Here is a 20,318-nt window from a genome sequence, read left to right on the forward strand (position 1 = left end):
CCGCTCCCGCCCGCCCGCCGCGCTCGCTTTGCACAGCCCGCTCCTCCCGCCCGGCTGCTCCGCCGCCCCGGCCCCGCACGGCCGCCGATCGCCCGCTGCTACCGCTGCTTTCTATTTTTCCCCCTTTTTCCCCTTCTTTGCAAGAGCTGCGCGCGCGCAGCGGCGGCGGCGGCGGCGCGAGCCCGGAGCCGACGCGGGCGGGGGCTGGAGGGGGGGGCAGGCCGCCCTGGGGAGCGCGCGCGCGCGCTCTGCCTGGCTCCGCCGGACCGGGCGCGCGCAGCCTGGGCCTCGGCGCGGGCCCCGTTCCTCGCTGCCGCGCGCTCCTGCCCTGCACCGCTGGGAACCCGGGCCTTGGCGCGGCGGGGAACCGAGGCACCAGGGGGTGGGGGGGGTGGGGATACACTAAGTTCCACGGATGGAACGCGGGCCCGGATGGAACGTTGCTCGGGCCCGCGGTGGAACGTGCGGCTGCTGCAAGCCAAGGCACACGCTCCGTCGGGGAGGGGCGGAGGGCACGGAGGGGCTCGGGAAGGATAAGGGTAGTGGGCTTGAAAGGGGTCAGCCTCAAGAGTCTGGGGGGGGCGCGCGCGCGGGTTCACGAGGGCGGGGGGGGGGGCGTTGTGAGGGGAAAGGCATGAAGCGCATGCGCACGCCTGGGCGGGGCCGCGGCGCGCACGTAGCGGGCGGGGCCGGGGCGAAGCCGGAACGGGTCGTTCCCAGAGGCCCGGGCGGGTCGGGATCGCAGCCAGGGTCCTGGGGCTGGAACCCCAGGCAGCTGGTCCATCTTCTCATGACCTTCACCGCTCTTTTTCCCCCGCCCCTCCAAAACCCCCAAACAGGACAGCGAGACCTGAGCCGAGTGATTAAAAACTTTATTGAGCATACGCTAGAGACGCCCTCCCCCTCCCCCCCAGACACACAAACATTAAAAAACATACAAAAACTACAAAAGTCGGAGAGGAGAACCGCGACGGGTCAGACCACCAGGCTTTCCCGGCTCAGGCCAAGGTTCTGCGGAGAACAAGAGCAGTTGAGGACACGGGTTCATCCCTCCCCCACCCCTTCCCCCCACTCCCAGCCCCACCCCCACCCCCCCATGGACCACCTACCTTCCTGAGCTTCCTCTCGCGGGAAGACTGTGACTCGGTTTCAGAGTAGGGAGGTGGGGGTGGGGGGTAATAGGGCTCTTCTTCCTCTTCCCTGTAGGGTCTCCTCCTCTCCCCCACCCCCTTTTTTCTCAGCACCTCTTCCAAGATCCGCCCGTCATACTCGGGGTCTCTGGCCCGGCTGTGGCTTTCGTGTGGGCCCCGGCGGGGGTCATCCAAGGGTCGTCCCCTGGACCTGAAGTCATCATAGTAGGGGTCTCCAGATCGGGAGTAGAGGTCGTCTCTGCTACGGCTTCGAGGAGGGGCATAAGCCCTGCTCCGGCCCCTTTCTGAGGGGGATGTCCTTCCTGATTCCGCAGAGCTGGGCCTGGCCAAGTCATCCAGGGCATCTACTGAATGGGCTCGGGGCCGCCCGGCCCCCCAGCCTCCATTCCGATCCCGGGGACGGTCTCGTTCCCAGCCTGCTGGGCTCCTTTGGGAGCGATAGTCCCGCTCTTCATCCGGGATGGGGGTGAGGGCAGGGCCTCGGTGGGGACGGACAGAACGCCAGTCATCTTCGTGAAGGGAAGTCACTTCACTCATGGCTGGGAGAGAAGGGAAAGACTGGCTGCTCAGGGGGTTTAGAGGGACATGGGAAGACAGCACCAGCAACGTGCGCTGATACAGGCCACCCAAGCCTCCCCTCCCAAAACACTCACCCCTCTCCACTCGGCCATTGGGCAGCCCAGGCCGGGAAGGGTCGAAGTTGGCAAGTTCCTTCTCCATGTAATAGAGCACCTTCATGGAGTCATCCTGCTGGTTGGCCTGGATCCGATAGCCACTTCGGACTTCTAAAGGGCAAGGGTGAGCAGGGAGATCTGATGGCCAAGGCTCCTTCCTTTGGACCCCACACCCCAATATCAACCCCACCCCCTCATCAGCCCCCATTTCTGGGGCCAGCATCCAAATCTGAATGTTTGGCTCTCACCTGAGTTTCTGACACTGTCTGTGTCACGAAGAAGGGGCACCTGGGAGCTGTGGCCACCAACTAAGGGAGAGATATGGTCAAGATCCATCTGCCCTATGCCCAGCCTTCTTCCACCTTGTCACCCTGAGACTCAGGCATCTTGTGCCCACAGCCTTCCCTGAGACCTAGATCTTCAGTTTCTTGGGTCCCCCTCCAACCCTTCCTCATCAAAGTCCTGTCCCCAAGGACTCAACCCATGTCCCCACCCTCCTCCCAAAACACACAGGCATCTGCTTTCCTCAGTCTTCACCTGAGCTCTGTCGGTCAAAATCCCCCGAGAAGCCGTTGTGCATAGGAACCAGAGGGATCATGGGTGCAGGGGAAGGAGCCTTGGCTGGAGAGAGGTGAGCATAGGTGCTGGGTGCATAGACACTGGGTGCGTAAATGCTTGGGACCCCAGAGGTGGCAGCTTTGCCCGCAGCATACACTAGAAGAAAGGTCACAAACACAAGAACATGAGGCTCCTGAAAGTCAGGGGACAGTTCTTTATTACAGCATGGGGCCTCACATACAGTAAGTGCTTATTAAATGTTGGACTGAATTAACCAGGGAGGAACACATCAGTGCCCTTGTCATATTAGCCCCCTCCAACTCCACCCCCACAAGGTTCCTCTTTTTTTTTTTTTTGGTGAGGCAATGGGGGTTAAGTGACTTGCCCAGGGTCACACAGCTAGTAAGTGTTAAGTGTCTGAGGCCGGATTTGAATTCAGGTACTCCTGAATCCAGGGCCAGTGCTCTATCTACTGCGCCACCTAGCTGCCCCTAATATATTCTCATCAAAGGCAGGGACCATGGAGGGGGGAGGCTGAATGGAGAAGCTAGCTGGGTCCTCTTAGAACTCAGTGAGGGAGTTGAGGGAGTCTCCTGCCAGTCCATTGGCTGCTGAGGAGGGAAGGATCCACCAGGGACACAGAGGGCTAGATCCCCCCCCAGGTGATTGGAGTTTCACCTGCATCGATACAAACTCAGTCATGGAAGAGACTCCCTCTCACCCCTGCACAATGAACTTTGAGGAAAGGGACAGTTTATGTTTGGGGGGAGAGGGATCAGCCCAGCTCAACCCATGCAATGAAATACATGGCAGAGGCATGACTGCCTGGGCTGGGAAGGAAGGAAAGGAAGCCAAATGGACATGGGGATGGGTCCATATTTAATCTGGCTCTCAATTATGTATAACTCATCACTTTCCATCCATCCTTTCTCATCCAAAATGTTCCCTGCAAATATTAAGCCTAGTCTGGAATGCTGAAGATGCTAACAAGAGGTGGGGGGAGGGGGGGAGGCTACAATTAGCCGTTTACTAATTAGCAGTGGGAACAGCTGCTTCTTGCTGACTCAGTGGCTTTGGTTGGGGCTGGGAATTTGTTGGCCTGGTTCTCCTGTCGACTGTGTGACCTTTCATGACTTTGTGCCTTAGTTTTCCCCATCTGTGAAATGAGGCTAACACCACCTGCCTGGCTTCTCATGGCCCCTGGCTAAAGGTCAACAACACTTTAAGAAAACAGGGTGGCCCTTCCAAGTCTGAACTCTGTGGGTGGCCCTGGCCAAACAACCTCCCCTTCTCTATAAAGGAAGGCAGCCACATTAAATAATATGACATGCTTTCCACCACTCACACTAGGAATGTATGAAAAATGGTGCTGATAAAAGGGAGAATATGGCTTCCTTTAAAGCCCAGCTCAGACATCACCTTCTCTTAGAGGTCTCTGCTGATTCCCTGCCTCGGCCCCACCCCCACCCCTCACATTTAACATCTCAAACTAAACACCTACTATGTGCTGGGTATAGCATGACAAAAATCCAAGTCTCTGCCCTCAAACTGACACACTAGCTGGGGCAGATGAAATGTGTACCTATGAGTGCAAACCAGACACAAGGTGATTGAGGGGATGGGCACCTAACTGGGGAGAAGGGGACCCTGAATGGAGCCTGGATCTGGTGACCAGAGAAGAGTGAGCACTCTATACAATTAGTCACTTTGTATGCTTTATGTGTGTCTTGTTTTATGTGTTGTTTTTATGGATAGAAAGCTTCCTGAGGACTGGTGTGGTTTTCATCTGTGTACCTCTAGTGCCCAGCAGATACTTACTAAATACCTACTGATGGATTGGTATCTAATAAGAAATAAGATTAATGTTGGAGGGGCAGCTAGGTGGCGCAGTGGATAGAGCACCGGCCCTGGATTCAGGAGGACCTGAGTTCAAATGCGGCCTCAGACACTTAACACTTACTAGCTGTGTGACCCTGGGCAAGTCACTTAACCCCAATTGCCTCACTAAAAAAAAAAAAAAAGATTAATGTTGGATAACATTCCCCCAGCTCCCAGCAAATAATCTAAAATGGGGTCTCAAACAGTGGAAACAGCCACTGGCCAATACCTAATGATCCCTGCAGGCCCAAGAAGGACTTTGTTTTAAAATGTAATGTCATCTCCATTTTATTGGCATTTTACTTATTTGTATTAAATATTTCCTATTTAGATTTTAATGTAGTCTGTTGTTGTTGAGTTGTTTCAATCCTGTCCAATTCTCCATGACCCCATCTGGGATTTCCTTGGCAGAGATACTGGGGTGATTTGCCATTTCCTTCTCCAGCTCATTTGACAGATGAGGAAACTGAGGCCCACAGGGTGAAGTGACTTGCCCAGGGTCACACAGTAATTAAATGTTTGAAGCCATGTTTGAACTCAGGTCCTTCTGACTTCAAGCCTAGCACTCTATCCACTGAGCCACCTAGCTGGTCAGGGCCACGTGTTTGACACCTGTGATCTAAGCCATCATTTAAATTATTTTAAATTACTTGATGTTTAAAAGCAAACAAAATCAAAATCACAGAAATCAACGTGCCTGACCAGGATCCAGCAGAAAATCTCCAGTCATAAAGAATACTTACTACCCATTGAAAAAAACCCGTTCCTTTTTTGGACACCTACAAATGCTAGCTAGGTGGCGCCATAATGGATAGATGGACCAACAAAATGGTTTGGGGGTTTATCCTTGAAAATGAGCCCCCAAATCCCAACTACTTTATATTCTAATAGTCCAGACTATTGCCCCTATCCCTGCTCCCCCAAGAACTACTGTCTCCTCCCAACAAACCCACACCTCCTCTCTAGAAGACATACAGAAGTCACATCTGTGCACATATCTATTTTCACACTGTTTCCTATACCCCATTTTAACCCTTGCTGCTGCCTGGCCCCACCCAGTGGGGGCAATGAAGGTCCCCAAATCAGTACTTACAGGCCTCAGGGCAGCAGCACTTCTCTGGGCAGCAGGGGCAGCGTACATAGCAACAACACGTGTGGGGGCAGCACTGGCACCAGCAGATGCCCAGGAGGAGGCAGACCAACAAGGAGGCCAGAACAACCACCACCACGAAGAGCCAATCTGTAAGAATAAGAGCATGGGGCCCAGAGCTGAGGTCCTGTGGGGTCAGGCAGGGCCAGAGGCACACAGAGCAGTGCAAGGTAGGGAGAGGGTCAAGGAGCCACAGGGACCAGAGGAGCCTTGGCTGACTCTTGGTTCTGTGCTAATGGTAGAGGGCCCTAAGGAAAGGTTTTTAAAGGTGATGAGCCCATAGGCATTGAAGGCTGACTAGGTCAGACTGACAACATCTATCATCACAGACCATCATTATGGGCTTTGTTACAAGCCTTGCAAGCCTTCCTCATCCCCTTTCAGCCTTCTCAGAGCTTCCATAAGCCATTATCTGAAGCATGCAATTTCCAATGTACGGATCAGTTATGCTGATGTTTTGGGGTTAAGTGGTTTTCTAAATCTTGGGAGAGGAAGGGATAACATAGGAAACTATAGTGATGTAGGAGAACCAAAGACACAATCAAGAACTTATTTTTACAAATCGTGAAATTAAACATTTCAAGGACAACTCAGACAATGATCACAATAATAATGCTCTAACCAACAAGCCTCCCAAAGAGAAATGGTGGATCACAGGTGCAGAGTGGGGCATGCTTTTGTCAGATCCAGCCTCTGTGTTGATTTCTTTTGCTTTAAGTGTATTTCTTTGCTAGAAGGGGGTCGGGGCAGGAGTCACTAGGAAGAGAGAATTATGTTTTGGGTTTTTTAAAGAACATTACTAAAAAATTTCAAAGGAATTCACCGAGCTTTCATTTAAAAACCTCCAGTAGGGGCAGCTAGGTGGCACAGTGCATAGAGCACCGGCCCTGGATTCAGGAGGACCTGAGTTCAAATCTGGCCTCAAACACTTAACATGTACTAGCTGTGTGACCCTGAGCAAGTCACTTTAACCCCAACTGCCTCACCAAAAAAACCCCAAAAAAACAAAAAACCAAAAAACCTCCAGTAGCCTTTAAATTATGAGGACCAGTAAAGTATTTCTGTCTTTGGCCCATAGATGGTCAATGTTTGCTGAATTCAATTAAACTTGAGCCTTAAAACTGTCCTGTGAGATCAGCAGAGTAGGGGTTATAACCCCCATTTTCCAGATGATAATAGCGAGCTAGCACTGACGTAACACAATGTTTCTGAGGTGCGTTTACAGATATTATCTTATTTAATCCTCACAACAACCCTGTGAGGTAGGTGCTATCACTATTCCCACTTTACAGATGAGGTAAGTAAGGCAGCAGAGGTTAAGTGACTTGCCCAGGGTCACACATAGCTAGTGACTGATAGAGTTGGGTGGGATTAGAACCCAGGTCCTCCCCATGCCTGGCCCCATGCTCTTCCACACACTTCATAACACCCTGTACTGGACTCTTCTGGACTTTGTCAGATGGTTTTGCCGTCCTAACTGGCTCAGGCTGAGGCTGCTTTTGAGCAAATCTGCCTCCCCTGAGCTCTCAGCAACCAGGGCTGAAGAAGCTGGCCAGGACTACATCAGTAACTACAGACAATCCACAGGGGAGAGGAGAGCCGAGGTCGAGGGAGACAGACGGCGTGTTCTAGGGGCCCAACACCCGAACAAGGGTCACTAGTCACTAAGCTACCTGGAGCCCAGGAGTCCAGTTAGTTTTCATTTCCAAGAGGGTGGAGGGAGGAGGCAGGACAGTAAGAAAAGGTGAAAGAGGACAGGCAATGAGGAAGGGGGTTGAGCCTCAAGGCTGGGAGCTCTAAGGAGAGAAATCAGGGTACAAGAACCCCCTGGCCTCCACCCCATACCTTCCATGGACCCTATCTGAAAGTCTGGTAAGAGTTCAGCCACCCCTGAGGTCTTGCCTGGAGGGACAAAAGAGAAACAGATGATTATTCCAGCGGAAAGCTGGCCAGGCCCTGCAGGAGAGATGTCAGGCCCTTCTCCTACCCACCCTTGGCCCACCACAGCCCTGGCTCCTGGCTGTCTGGTCAGACAGTGCTCTAAGCATGACACCTCTACGCCACGTGCTGAGCTTATCACCACTACAAGGGAGCTCTGCAGGGAGGTGTGCCCCTTCCTGTGCCCTTACAAAGTGCCGCACGTGCTTGTGGTTCCTGTGCTAAAACGGTGGCTTATGACAAGCTCACACATATACTGTGAAATGTGCTTGAGCCCATCAGTATATATGGACTGGCATGTCAACATATATCGGGGCATCGGTGTAGCATGCAGCTGGGTGGGGCTGGGTAACATGCAGTAACAGAACCATACTCCATGTACTTGGGGGAGACCGAGCCTGCCCCAGGCTGCTGGCTGTCCCTGCCTGACACTGCCTCCCATTGTGGGGTTCAAGATAAGGCAGTTCACTCTCTTCTTCTGTGGCCCTTCCCACCTCAGAGGGCAGGAGGCCTGTTCCCATCACTGCAGAGGGGGCAAGCTGAGGATCAGGGGCCAAGTCGGCCCTGGGATGGCCAATGGCTGGGTTGGGTTGGGGAATTTTGCAGCAAGGGTATGGATGGCCGAAGGTAGAACTAGGCACGAAGGAAAGACAGCAGGCAGACAGGACGCTCACGTGTGGCTGGGAGTGGGAGAAGGCGGGGACCAAGCCAGCTCTCCTTGTTTATCCACACTGATGGAAGACAGGTGGGCAGGCAGGCAATCTATGAATACCAGAGACTTGTGCCTTTTCCTCCCTCCTCCCCTTAAAAAAAAAATCTGTCTGGCTTTGGAATGTGTGCTGTTGGGATATGAAATCAAATCATCTGTGCTGGGGGGGGGGGGGGTGCGCCCAATTTTTCTCCTCATTTAGTTTGACTGACACAGAGGGCAGGGGTCACCTCTTCTGCTACAGATGGTGTATAAATCTAAGGGTGGCTGGGCTGGCGAGCATGGGAGAAGCTGAAGCATGAGTCAAACCCAGGAAGCAAGCAGGCAGGCAGACAGACAGACAGACAGGAGATGAGAGAAGGGACTCCCACCCCTCCACCTTCACCTTCACCCTCGCCTGCCCCAGCCCCAAAGTGACTTGGGGTGTGGGGGGCCCGATACCTCCAGCCTTGCCCTCTTACCAAGGACGATGAGCTCAGCGTAAGCTTCATTGTTGCCTTGGAGGTCTTGGGCAGAGACCACAGAACAGTAGTAGACGCCACTGTCTCCCCAGGCAGTCTGATCAAAGGTCAGGTCAGCATCTGTGGCCACAAGACATAGATATCTGAGGGGATCATTGGAAGGGAGCAGGGAGGAGCTTGCACTCCTGAGAGTCTCTCATCTCTCCTAGTGTGCCTAGAGGGGGCAGACATGGCCCAAACCCCTGGCCACTTCCTTGGAAGCTGGTCCCCAAGGGCATCAGCCTCCTCTGGGCAGTGGGGGCCCAGAGAGCACCCCTCTCAGGGGACACATCCTGCCACTCCCTCCCTGGCTTGAGGAAGCCTCAATTTGCCATGGCCCCTGGAATGGGAATGTGTCTGTCCCCCGGGTCCGCAGCACTTCCTGCTTCCTTCTTGCAGTCCAAGCACTAATTACATCCATTTGCCACCCACCAGAGGTGGCAAGGCCGGATGCCCTGGGGCTAGAAGGTCAGGGGTGGAGCCAGAGGTAAACAGTGACCCAGAGAAGGCAAGACCCCTGTCAAGCCAAGAGCTCCTCACCTGAACCCCCCACACTTGGGGTTTTCAAAGAGTTGGATAACTGAACTTCAATAGAATTGGTTCCCTCATTCATCCACCCTCAGTATTTTAGTCTGAGAAGGGAACCATCAGCTTCATTAGACTTCCTGCCTGCCTGAGGGGTCCATTACATCAGTAGGGCAAGAACGTCTGGCTCCCCAGCACAGCTGGATCCCCGCTCCCTCTAGGCAGGTCATTCCCTAGTTACTTCCAGCCGGTCCTTAGCTAGTATTCCAGCCCTCTCTGGCTCTTCCTTTACCTTTCGAAATCCCACCTCCTCCAAGAAGTCGTGTGTGAGTGTGTGAGTATGAGTGTGTATACATACACAAGGGGGATAGAGGGGTGGGGGGGGGGGGGTAGATGACCCACCAGGGTCTCAAAGACTTATAGGATTGAATGAATAGTCCTAACAAAGTCAAATAAGGTCACCCAGCAGTTGGCGGCAGAGCCAACAGACAAGCTTTCATTCATTAATTCATTCAACAAACATGTACTGAGTGGCTTTGTGTGAGGCACAGAACGAATGCTGAGCTCAGAGGACATTGCAGGCCTGAGCCCTAGAGGCAAATAATTCACACTGGGAAAGGCCCCTGGTCCAGAAAGCCGGTTCTACCACTGAGACACTCTGGGACTCAGGCCCTCTTTTGGAAGGTAGGGGGGGTGTGTGTCTGTGTGTGTACACATGCACATGCTCGAGGGCTCACACTCAACACTAGCTAAAGTCCCTTCTGTTTAGCAAAGAGAAGATGCCACCCCAGGCTTCTGCTGCCACTCTCCTCCTCCCACCCCTCCACCATCTTACGCACTGCCAGTGATGGTGATCCGCCGCCCTTGGTAGTAGTCTCCCAGAGTCACAGCGTTCCCCTGCTTGGTGGCCACCACCCTCACCGTCCGGATGCTATCCTGGCACTCCACATAGGGGTTGTAGCCTGGGTTGCCGGCAGCGAGCTGGGCATTGAGCTGGGTGTCAGCACTGGCCGAAGAGAAAGCATCAGCGATTCGATCCCGACAGAAGGACTTATACTTCCAGATGACGATGGGGGGAGTGGGCACCCCTGATAGCTGATAGGAGCACGGAAGGGTCACTGGCTGGAACAGGATCACCACTTGGAAGGGGTTGGACACTGTCACCTGGATGCAGTCCACAGGACCTGGGAGGTCAAGGAGAGAAGTCAGGGGTCAGTGAGGGATGGAGGACGCTCAGTTAACTCTGCTAATCATCATCCTTGACTTCTGTTAAGCAAGTTTTCATATTCATTATCTCATCTGATCCTCAGATCGTTAGCTCCTTTTTTTCTTTTTTTTTTTTAGTGAGGCAATTGGGGTTAAGTGACTTGCCCAGGGTCACACAGCTAGTAAGTGTTAAGTGTCTGAGGCCAGATTTGAACTCAGGTACTCCTGACTCCAGGGCCGGTGCTCTATCCACTGTGCCATCTAGCTGCCCCCAGCTCCTTTTCACAGATGAGGAAACCGAGGCACCAAGAAAGGAGTTGCCTATGGTCCCACAACAGAGAATATGGAAATAATGACCAGAACCTAGTTCCAACTCCCAATTGCTTTATCAGCCAAGCAGTCTCAGATGTCATTAACAATTACTAGATGTATGCTTCAGGGCCCCCCACAAGCAATTTAGGACCCTTGAAGATCAGGTGGCTCCCCTGTGGCAAGGCTTGGACAGGCGCTTCATAGGCATGGATGGGGATTGTTTAATAACAATACTTCTCTCCCAGAATCAAATGAACTGATCGATGTAAAGCACTCTGCAAGCCTTTAAGCACCATCTTCCTCCCACAGAGCTGCCCCCAAGTGGCACTGACTGCCTGGCGGGGGAGGTTCCCTCTCACTGGGGGCCTTCAGACAGAGGCTGGTGTTTTCAGACTGTTCGGACTAGGATAGCCACAGAGATTCTTTCCAACCCTTAAATTCTTTGACTACAGGGGAAAGAGGACCCCCATGGATAAGACTGATCCCAGATCTATTTGAGTGACCCTGGGCAAGTCACGTTAACCTCCAACAGAAACACACAGTAGATTGCTGGAGAGAGAATAGTTATTTGAACACAATGCCACTTACTAAAGCAATGCACATTGAATGTAATTGGGGGGGACAGGCTGGCTCAAACCCTAACTCTTCAGTTTACCACCTCAGAGGTCTTGCCTTGGAACAATCACTGACTGACCTCTGCCTCTCAGTTTTCTCAATCAACAAGCACTTATTAAGTGCCAGCTGGATAACCTCTAAGGTCCTTCCTAGCTCTAAAATCTTGTGAGCTCCTGCCTCAGTTTCCTTATCTGCAAAAGACAAGAAGGATAATACCTACAGAACTAGGAGGTGGTGGGGAAAATGGTGGCTATCGTCAGAAGATCTGGTTCTCAAACCCGAGCCCTGAGCCCTACTACTTCGGGCAAACCATTCAACCTTCCCGGGCCAAAGTGTTCTCATTTCCAGGAGAGGGCTGGCCTCGCTAGTAACTGCCGGCTCTGACCCTAAGTTCCTGACCGCCTGCTGATCGATTCATCCTGTGACTTCCACCTCCCAGTAGAGCCGGGAAGAAAGCGCTTTCCTTAGAGATTGCCAAGCGTCGGAAGAACCGGAGCCGAGGCCAGCGGTGGGGGCTGTTCCCACCAAAGTGGCTCCAGGCTGGCCCTTCCTCAAGGAACCGCACCCAGCGGGGCTCCGCCAAGTGCCCGCACTTCCCACTGGTGCCCGCAAGCAGGCACGCACCTGTTGCAGCCGTAATCTTTTATCCCACTAGATCCTGTGCCTCCCCCCCAGGAGGGATCGCTTTCCAACGATCCGCCCACCGGTCCGGCCGGGCCTCCCCCTCCCCCACCTCAGGACCCCGAAGCCCCTCAGGGCACCGCTCCCATCCCCCTCCCCTGCCCATTGTCCCAAAAGGGCAGGAGCTGCGGGAAGTTTCGCTTCCTGCCTCCCGGTGGGGGCGGGCTGCTCCCGGCTCCCGACGCCCCACCCGGCCGGGAAATCCCCGGAGGGCAGTTGGTTTCGGCTATAGTGGGCGGGGGGGGGGGGGAAGCATGGGGGAGGGGGCCTTGGCCCGGCCAGCCGGCCCCTAGCCCCCAGCCCCCACGACCGGATACCTGAGCACCAGGAGGTCAGCAGGAGCAGCAACAAGGGCAGAGGCAGCGCGCTCCGACGTCGAGGGTCCAGTCCTGCGGGGGTTGGGGGCGCACTTGTCCCTCCGTGGGGCCCGGGGGTCGCCAGAGCCATGGGAGGTACGTGCGCCTCCGGCGCCGTCCGCTCCCAGGTACGGCGGGAGAAGGGAGGGGTGAGAAGGCATGGGAGGGGACTGGACGCCACTAGGGGAGGGGGCTGCGGGGGCGGGGGGGGGTGGCCTGTACCATCGCTCGAGAGGGGGGAGGCACACTCGCACACGCAAGCATCGCCGGCTCACCTGCCTATCTTCACCGGACCTTTGCGAGAACTCAAAAGAAAAGAAAGTTTTTTCCAGATTCTCCATGTTTAGCTGATCTTTCGCCTCTGATTTTACTCAGGACGGTCCCTAATTTCCCACCCCACCCCCCAAAATCTTTTTTTTGTCCCAATTGGAAAATGGAACGGCCCAGGTACACCCAGGACGAGAGGGGTGGGGTTTGAGAGGTTGACCCCTCCCACCCTCTCTGGAGCCCCGGAAATGGGCAGGTCCAGGTTCGAGCCCAAGGAGGGCGACACCAAATGTCTGATGAATGGAAGGAGGTGGTAGGGCGCCCCCCTACCACTTTCACTAACTTTCACCTAGAAAGAACAGACCTCGAGTTCTGAGAAAAGGGGCAACAAGGAAGGAACCACCTGTGGAGGGTGGGCGGGACCTGGCAGCTCACCTGTCCGTCCTCCCCCACAGTGACAATGGACCGACCCAGGTACACAGTCGGGAATGGAGCGGGCGGGAGATTCCAAATGGGCATCCCACGGGGGTAAACAGCGATTGGGCAAACCTTTGACCCGTTTGACGCTCTCAACTTTCTCCGCACAACTTTTCTTAGAGTCTTTTCCCTCTCGAGTCTCCGCCTAATTAAATTAATTTAACGGATTAACTGCTTTTCATCAAAGTAAAACTCTGGACGTGTCCCTCGGGGACGACTGAGGGTAAGTGGGCCACTATCCTCCTGTGTACCCTCCCTCCATTCCTAGTTTCATGGTACAGCTCCCAGGAGTCCCTCCCTGAGGTCAACACCCTTCCCCCTCCGCCCCTTGCCCGGGAACCCGAGCCTCTTAAAGGGGCAGTTTTGGTGCGAAAGTGTCCTTCCCAAGTCCGGCCCGTGGAATAAATGCCACTGCCTTCTCTTCTAGATTTCCGGGCGTCACCTCCCCAAAGGGGCAGAACCCAGGGGAGACTGGGTCCTCCTGCCACCTGGTGGGTGTGGCAAAGATAGACAGACGGGGAGGCGCCGAGTACCTGGGATGCCCAGGTCCCCAGAGTCGTAGCTTAAGACATAAAGCCCAGTCCCCGTATTCAGAGCCTCTAAAATCTGGCACTAACCTCTTTTCTGCATCTATATCCTAAGACAACTCCCCGCTCCGGCCCCAGACGAACCTCTGCCATCAGTGTGTGGGGTGTTCTCACTCCCCACCACTGTGGGCCTCAGTTTCCTCGTCTGTAAATTTAAAAGATTAAACTAAATCGTCTCCAAGGGCCCTTCTAGGTTCCACGGACCTCTGACTTTTGCTGTCGCCATTCCCGCTGCCAGGAATGCCATCTTCCTCCCCCCACTTCCCAGCTCAACTGAAATTCTAGTTCTTCCAATAAAGCTGGTTCTGACCTCAAAATGGCTTTAGCGTTTTTCCTTGGTTGAGACCTTTCCTGTGGCGCCTGTCATTTTCCCCCTTAGATGGTGATGGGGCTGAAAAATGGAAATCCTGCTCCTAACACTCCCGGTGATATTGGACAAGTCACTTAACCTCTGGGCCTCAGTTTACTCTTTTGTGAAATGAGGAAAATAATATGCCTGCCCCCTGACTATATTATTTCATTTTATCTATATCTTTATGATATAACAAGGACTATTATCAGAATTGACCTTCCTGCTTTTAATTTAAATACATGAAAACTTTATGTCGCCCAACATTGGGAGGACCTGGCCTATTAGTATGAAATGACAAGCCCTGAATGGTCTCTTGAGCCTACAACCCCTTGCCCCACAATGCCTGTATTAGCAAGGATTTGTGCTATCATATCAGTTTTTGTTTTGTTTTGTTTTTTTTAGTGAGGCAATTGGGGTTAAGTGACTTGCCCAGGGTCACACAGCTAGTAAGTGTTAAGTGTCTGAGGCAGGATTTGAACTCTGGTACTCCTGACTCCAGGGCCGGTGCTCTATCCACTGCACCACCTAGCCGACCCTCATATCAGTTTAAAGAAAAGAATGTTTCCCATGGCATTGAACTGGGAAAGGGGAAATTGTACCCTTTCTGAAGGGTCAGCATTTCCAAATATAAGGACTGAAATAGATTTCCATCACCAGTGGTCTTACTAAGGAAAACTAAGATAAAGCATCTTTTCATTAGCCAGACTTTTTTCTTTAGAAATAGCTGAGTACCTAAAATAAAAAACTCTTGGCTGTCTCACAAATGCTAAACCTATTTTCACTTTTTGAAGAGTAGTTCAAATTATGCAACTACTTTAATGGTCTCAGTGATGGTTTTAATCTGAAATAATATGTCTATTAGCTCTTGACTAGAGAATCTAGTTTATGAGACACTGAAAAGAACAAAGCTTGTAACTTTTAGCACTTGGGAACACAGAAAATTTGGTTTGTTTTTTTATAATCACAAATCAACCAGCAGTTGGCCACACACAGACATTTTATTTCCAGTGAAGTAATTGTTTGAACAAGTTATCTGTGTACTTCCATACAGTATGGATGATCAAAAAGCTGTAACTTAATTGCAATAAATCATTGAAAAAAAAATTTTTTAATCAGTGCTTTTGGGGCGGCTAGGTGGTGCAGTGGATAAAGCACTGGCTCTGGATTCAGGAAGACCTAAGTTCAAATGCGGCCTCAGACACTTGATATTTACTAGTGTGAAGCTTAAAAATCTGTGATATCTAAAAATCTAATGTGTGGTCACCTTAAATTAGAAGCTGTAGCACCAGTCTTTGGGCATTAAGCATTTATTAAAGTATATTAGGGGTTAGCAAAGAGAGTGAGGAAAAGCCGCCTTCACCTAGCTATCCCAGAGAGTGAATTCCCTCAGTTCCACCAGAAACCCCCTGTCGAACCGGAAGAGGGCAGTCCACACACAGATCCAAGCTAATTGGCTGATCCATTGATTGACATGACTTACAGGCGGTAGACATAACTTCTGGTCGCCAATTTGACCTTTGAAATCTCAGAAAGATCACCTCATGCTTTCTCCTTAGGGCAGAACTGCCCTGGTTCCCACAATGTCTTTCTCAGCAGGGTGGTGGTGCTCTGATTCTCACACTCCCCCCTGTGCTTCATGAAGAAACATCATTTCCTTACATGAAGTACTAGCTGTGTGACCTTGGGCAAGTCACTTACCCCTCATTGCCCTGCACCCCCCCAAAAAAAAAACCAACCAGTGCTTTTGACTCTGTAGGTGACATCTTATAAATTTGAGGGTGAGAAAACTCTGGATTTTCCTTAGCTTGATATCATGGTGACCATGCACACAAAGGCACAAAACATCTTGGGATTTGCCACTCAGAGAATTTTGTGCATGGGATTCCAGCTGCTGTTTTTTTTTTCTTTCATGTTTCCTTTTCCTTTTAATAAACCCCATTGGTTCCTTGTCATCTCCAAGATCTACATGCGTCTCTATGGTAGTGGACAGCCAATCTGGAGATTGGTCAAGATGTGAAATCCTCTATTTTATATTCCAAGCCCTTCATAATCCACCATTCCCCTTTCCCATCTTTATACACCCTATTCCTCTCCAAATGCTCTATGATTCATTGATACTGACCCCCTAGCTGTTCCTTCTACAAGATACTCCCATTTTCAGACTCTGGGAATTTTCATTGACTTGTCCTTCATGTCTGCAATTCTCTGCCCTGCTCATCTCACTGGATTCCTTTAGGTCCCAGCTAAAAGCCCACCTTCTGCAAGAAGCCTTTTCTGATCTCTCTTAATTATAGTGCCTGTCGATTATCCCTAATTTAGCCTGTGTATGTTTTGTTTGTCCATAGCTGTTCTCATATGGTCTCAGAATGTGAGCTCTGACGCTTTTGTTAGTTTGTTGTTATTGTTGCCATTGTTCTTTATTTGTCTTTGTATCCCCAGTGCAGTGCCTAGAACACAGTAGGTGCTTTAGTAAAGGACTGTTGTTGACTGCACTGGACATGAGCCTTGGAGGTCACCTTTTGGGTCTGAGAGGTTGCAGAGGTTTGTAGCATCAGCAGTGGCCCCAAAATGACGGGTGGCAGTAGCGTTCACCAGAGCAGCAGCATGTGGCAGGGAATGCATCTACATGGGAGAAGACACCAGGAGGAGTGTTGGCCCAAGCTGGCCGTTTTAGCAGCAGATGTGTTCAGAGTGTGAACATCTTAAGTGGTATGTTGTCAAACACCTAATGAGCGGTCCTGCTAACTGCTGGCAGTTCTGATGTATCTGATGATCATCCTCCTGGTAGAAAGAAACATTAGTTATAAAGTGTTACTGAATCCTACTTTAAGTTTGCCTTTGTGTGTGTCCTGTGTTTAACATTCCTTTTGTGTGCAGGATTTCTTTTTGGAGAGGCTCTAGACGGGAACCAATAAGTAAAATCACCCCAGGATTGCTACTATGGGAGACAACATGGCAAAGAGGGAGAAAGGGGCAGCCAGGTAGTGAAGTAGATAAAGCACTGGCCCTGGATTCAGGAGGGCCTGAATTCAAATCCGGCCTCAGACTCTTGACACTTACTAGCTGTGTGACCCTGGGCAAGTCACTTAACTCCCTGCCAAATTAAAAAAAAAAAAAAGGGAGAAAGTGAGAGTGAGAAAAGGGAGTCCTCTCTCATTTGAACTGGGCTCCCCCAGGACTGAACCCTGTCAAACCACATGCTTGGGCACAAAACAGAGAGTGGATACGGCCCCCTCCCTGGACCCTGTGGTAGCCCAGAAGGACTTCTTTGAGATTAGAATTTTCTGTATCTGCCTTTATCTATATCTATATAGGTGTAGAACTGGGAGGAATAATCTTTGAAATAGAAATGAATTGTTATTGTTATTTAGGTGTGATCTTCAATGCCTCTGTGGATTATAAGACACGTGCCTCTGAAGAGAGTGGGAAGAAGGGGCAGGGGGAGCAGATACCCAGATGCCAGGAGGGCACAGGGCAGGGGGAGGGGGGGGCAGGGGAGGCAGGTGGAAAGGGAGTCGGGTTTCCTCAGGTTCCATTCCTGTGACTTCACAATAAGCAGATCACCCTGCTTCTTCTACCATCCCACTCCACTATGCCTTCCATCTTGCTGTTTCTCTACCTTTCTCTTCCTGGCTTCTGGGCCTTGGAATCTCTTCAGTGTCCCCCAAGAGGTCACTCCTGCCTGGCCTTCATCACTCCCAACCCAATCACGCTGTCCTGCCCTGCCAAAGACTCCACCTGGCTCTTCCAGCCCCTATCTCACTCCTTCCCCAGGAAGAAACTGGTGCTCCCAGGGGTCAGTGGGGACCTACACCTACGGCACACCTCCACAGACCAGTCAGGCACCTACATCTGCCAAGATGAGGCAGGGAACACACGGGCAGTGTACAACGTGGACTTTCAGGATGGGACCAAGCTCTATCTCAGCCACAGTGAGCTGGGACAGCCGCCCCTGAGGAAGCAGACTGTGGGAAACGGCAGTCAGTGGGCACTCTTTACCCAGTGGGGTCCCTGGCAGACTTGCAACCGCTGCGGCATTCAGGGGGAGCGGAAGCGTGTGGGCTTGTGCTATGCAATGAGACCAGACCAGCAGGAGCTGCCCTGTGGGCTGGCCGACCTTAGGCCCCAAGAGCTCCACCGGGGACCCGAGCTGCAGATAGAAGGCTGCTTTGTGCCCTGTGTGCCCAACCCCCCGGAGTCCACAGTGGTGCTATATGGGACCTACAAGCTGGAAGATAATAGCGCCGTGTGGCTCAGTTGTCCCTTTGCCACCATCTACAGGTAGTAGGCCCCAGGCATCTTGCCCCTAGACTTTCCCTTTAACCCATAGACCACCCCGTGGCTTCCCCAAATGCTGGCATTCTCCTCACTTGGGTAAATCCTGCCTCCAGAGGTAGCTTATCCTTTCCTCTAGTCACCTACCTTAGGAAGTTAGCGCTTGTTTTCCCAAGGTAGTAATTACCTTGATTCTGGTGACATTCACCAAACCCTAACTTGTTTTCCTGCCCTGGGGTTCCCTAAACTGGGTTGTGGTTGTTCCTTCCTTAGCTTCCCCTTCCTCTCCACTCCTTCCTTCAAAACAGTTGGAGAACACATCATAACCTTCTTCTTCAGAGTTCTGAAACCTGTCTAGCTGCGGAGACACGCCCCAGCTCTTAGAAACTCCTCTCTGCTCAGCGACTTCCCATTCAGCTAATGAAGTTAGATTAGTTGTGAGGCTGTCTGGCTTTTTGAGGTGTCCGGAGCATTGGACCTGGCTGGAGTCAGCAAGATATGGGTACAAATCCCACCTCAGACATGAGCTGTGGGACCCTGGGGAAATCACTTTCAGTAAAGAGAAAGGGTTGGACACAATGGCTTCAAGAGGCGACCTGTATGTGTCCTTCCATCCACTCAGACCCTGTGGGGACTCCAGGAGCGTAATGGCCATGCCAGCTTTAGAGGGACAATGGAGTTCCATTATCTTTAGGCCTGTGTGATTGAATTTTCCTTTTACTGATGATTTGGATGAAGGCAGAGATAGTACGTCATCACACCTGCAGATGACATGAAATGTGAAGGGATGACTAGCATGGTGACCAGCAACACTGCAAATCCCCCCCAAAAAAGAGCTGGATCGATAGGCTCTGGTCAGTCAATAAGCATTTTTTTTTTTTGGTGGGGCAATGAGGGTTAAATGACTTGCCCAAGGTCACACAGCTAGTAAGTATCAAGTGTCTGAGGCTGGATTTGAACTCTGATCCTCCTGAATCCAGGGCTGGTGCTTTATCCACTGTGCCACCTAGCTGCCCCAACAAGCACTTATTAAGCACCTACTGTGTACCAGGTACCTTGCTAAGTGTTAGAGCTACAAAGAAAGGCAAAAGACAGGTCCTGCCTTCAAGGAGCTTACAATCTAATGAGGGAAATGAGAGGCAGAGAGGGAAGGGTATCCAGAGGAGTGTAGCTTGTGGGAAATGTTGAAATGACTGCCCTGGGCCCCTTCCTCAAAAAGACTATCTTCCCTCCACCCTCTCCAATCTGAGGGAGTGAGGGGCCCCAGGGCTGGGGGAGGGAGGAGGGTACCGAGGAGTTATAAATTTCAGAACTGATGTGATCTTGGATGAGTTTCTGGATACCGTGATGAAATCCATGTTGGCCAAACTCCAATGTTGAAACATAATTAGGACATACATGAAAGTCTTGGGCTTCGATGCAGAAATCCATTTCCCAGTTACAAGATGGAGAGGGTCCTCCTGGCTGTGGGGATGCTCAGATATCAGGCAGGGGAAAGGAGACAGCCTGACCCCACGTGTTTCCCTTACAGGCCAGTGAGCTGGGAGTCCGACCACATCTCCCCAAACTGGCTCCAACAGCTGTCTCCCAACTACTCGGGCCCAATCCTGGATCTGCCCTCCGGAGGCAGTCGCCTGCAGGTATCCACTTCTGGCACCTACCGGTGCTCTGTGGGCCACAAGCTGGTGGGGCGCTTTGATCCCGCCTGGACCCACAAGACACCAGTGACCCATGGCCGGTCCGAACTGGTCCGCATCTACACTGTGATTGAGGCCGTCATGGTTATGTGTGTGCTACTGCTTATTCTGCTCAGTTTCATCCAAATGTGCCGGACCAAACTGAGTACCATCGTCTAGGAATGAAATAAAGTGGGATCATGACACTCGTCTTGGGGCATGACTGGGATGGGGCTGGCCGGGGAGGGTAGAGCTTGGTGAGACTCCGTGCACATCTGCATGTGTATGTGGTAGGGGGTGTGCATGTGACCAAACAGTAATCTTCCATCCTTTCAAAGTACTGCTCATTCTGTAACCTAAGTCAGAGGTTCTCAACTTTCTTGGGGATCCTGGACATCTTGGGTAGCCCGGTAGGAGTCTTAAAATAATCA

General features: G+C 51.9%; 2 protein-coding genes across 3 annotated transcripts; one reads left to right on the forward strand and one right to left on the reverse strand.

Moving 5' to 3' along the window:
• Positions 1-854: 854 nt before the first annotated feature.
• LSR (lipolysis stimulated lipoprotein receptor) lies at positions 855-12,387 on the reverse strand. Of its 2 annotated transcripts, XM_043998041.1 has the most exons (10): positions 12,215-12,387; positions 9,923-10,267; positions 8,520-8,639; positions 7,257-7,313; positions 5,355-5,501; positions 2,363-2,539; positions 2,074-2,133; positions 1,805-1,936; positions 1,110-1,690; positions 855-1,011 (listed from the first exon to the last, which is right to left on the reverse strand). In XM_043998041.1, exons 1-10 carry the CDS (start codon positions 12,342-12,344, stop codon positions 976-978), a joined length of 1,785 nt encoding a protein of 594 aa, XP_043853976.1. In that variant the 5' UTR covers positions 12,345-12,387; the 3' UTR covers positions 855-975. The 2 variants fall into 2 exon arrangements, with proteins under 2 accessions (XP_043853976.1, XP_043853977.1); XM_043998042.1 differs by lacking the exon at positions 7,257-7,313.
• A 5,141-nt stretch (positions 12,388-17,528) lies between these two features.
• On the forward strand, positions 17,529-20,067 carry FAM187B (family with sequence similarity 187 member B). Its single transcript, XM_043991557.1, has 2 exons — positions 17,529-18,217; positions 19,743-20,067. Exons 1-2 carry the CDS (start codon positions 17,529-17,531, stop codon positions 20,065-20,067), a joined length of 1,014 nt encoding a protein of 337 aa, XP_043847492.1.
• The last annotated feature ends 251 nt before the right edge of the window (positions 20,068-20,318 follow it).

This window comes from Dromiciops gliroides, chromosome 3, assembly GCF_019393635.1.
Source record: "Dromiciops gliroides isolate mDroGli1 chromosome 3, mDroGli1.pri, whole genome shotgun sequence".
NCBI lineage: Eukaryota > Metazoa > Chordata > Mammalia > Microbiotheria > Microbiotheriidae > Dromiciops > Dromiciops gliroides.

What these genes read in the sequence shown, in the direction of transcription:
- FAM187B (XM_043991557.1), top strand. Translation starts at nt 17,529, where the DNA reads ATGCCTTCCATCTTGCTGTTTCTCTACCTTTCTCTTCCTGGCTTCTGG. An exon ending in CCCTTTGCCACCATCTACAG is followed by an intron (nt 18,218 to 19,742) that starts GTAGTAGGCCCC and finishes TTTCCCTTACAG; the next exon opens with GCCAGTGAGCTGGGAGTCCG.
- LSR (XM_043998041.1), bottom strand. Translation starts at nt 12,344, where the DNA reads ATGGCTCTGGCGACCCCCGGGCCCCACGGAGGGACAAGTGCGCCCCCA. An exon ending in TCAGATAGGGTCCATGGAAG is followed by an intron (nt 5,502 to 7,256) that starts GTATGGGGTGGA and finishes TTATTCTTACAG; the next exon opens with ATTGGCTCTTCGTGGTGGTG. An exon ending in CAATGGCCGAGTGGAGAGGG is followed by an intron (nt 1,691 to 1,804) that starts GTGAGTGTTTTG and finishes CTTCTCTCCCAG; the next exon opens with CCATGAGTGAAGTGACTTCC.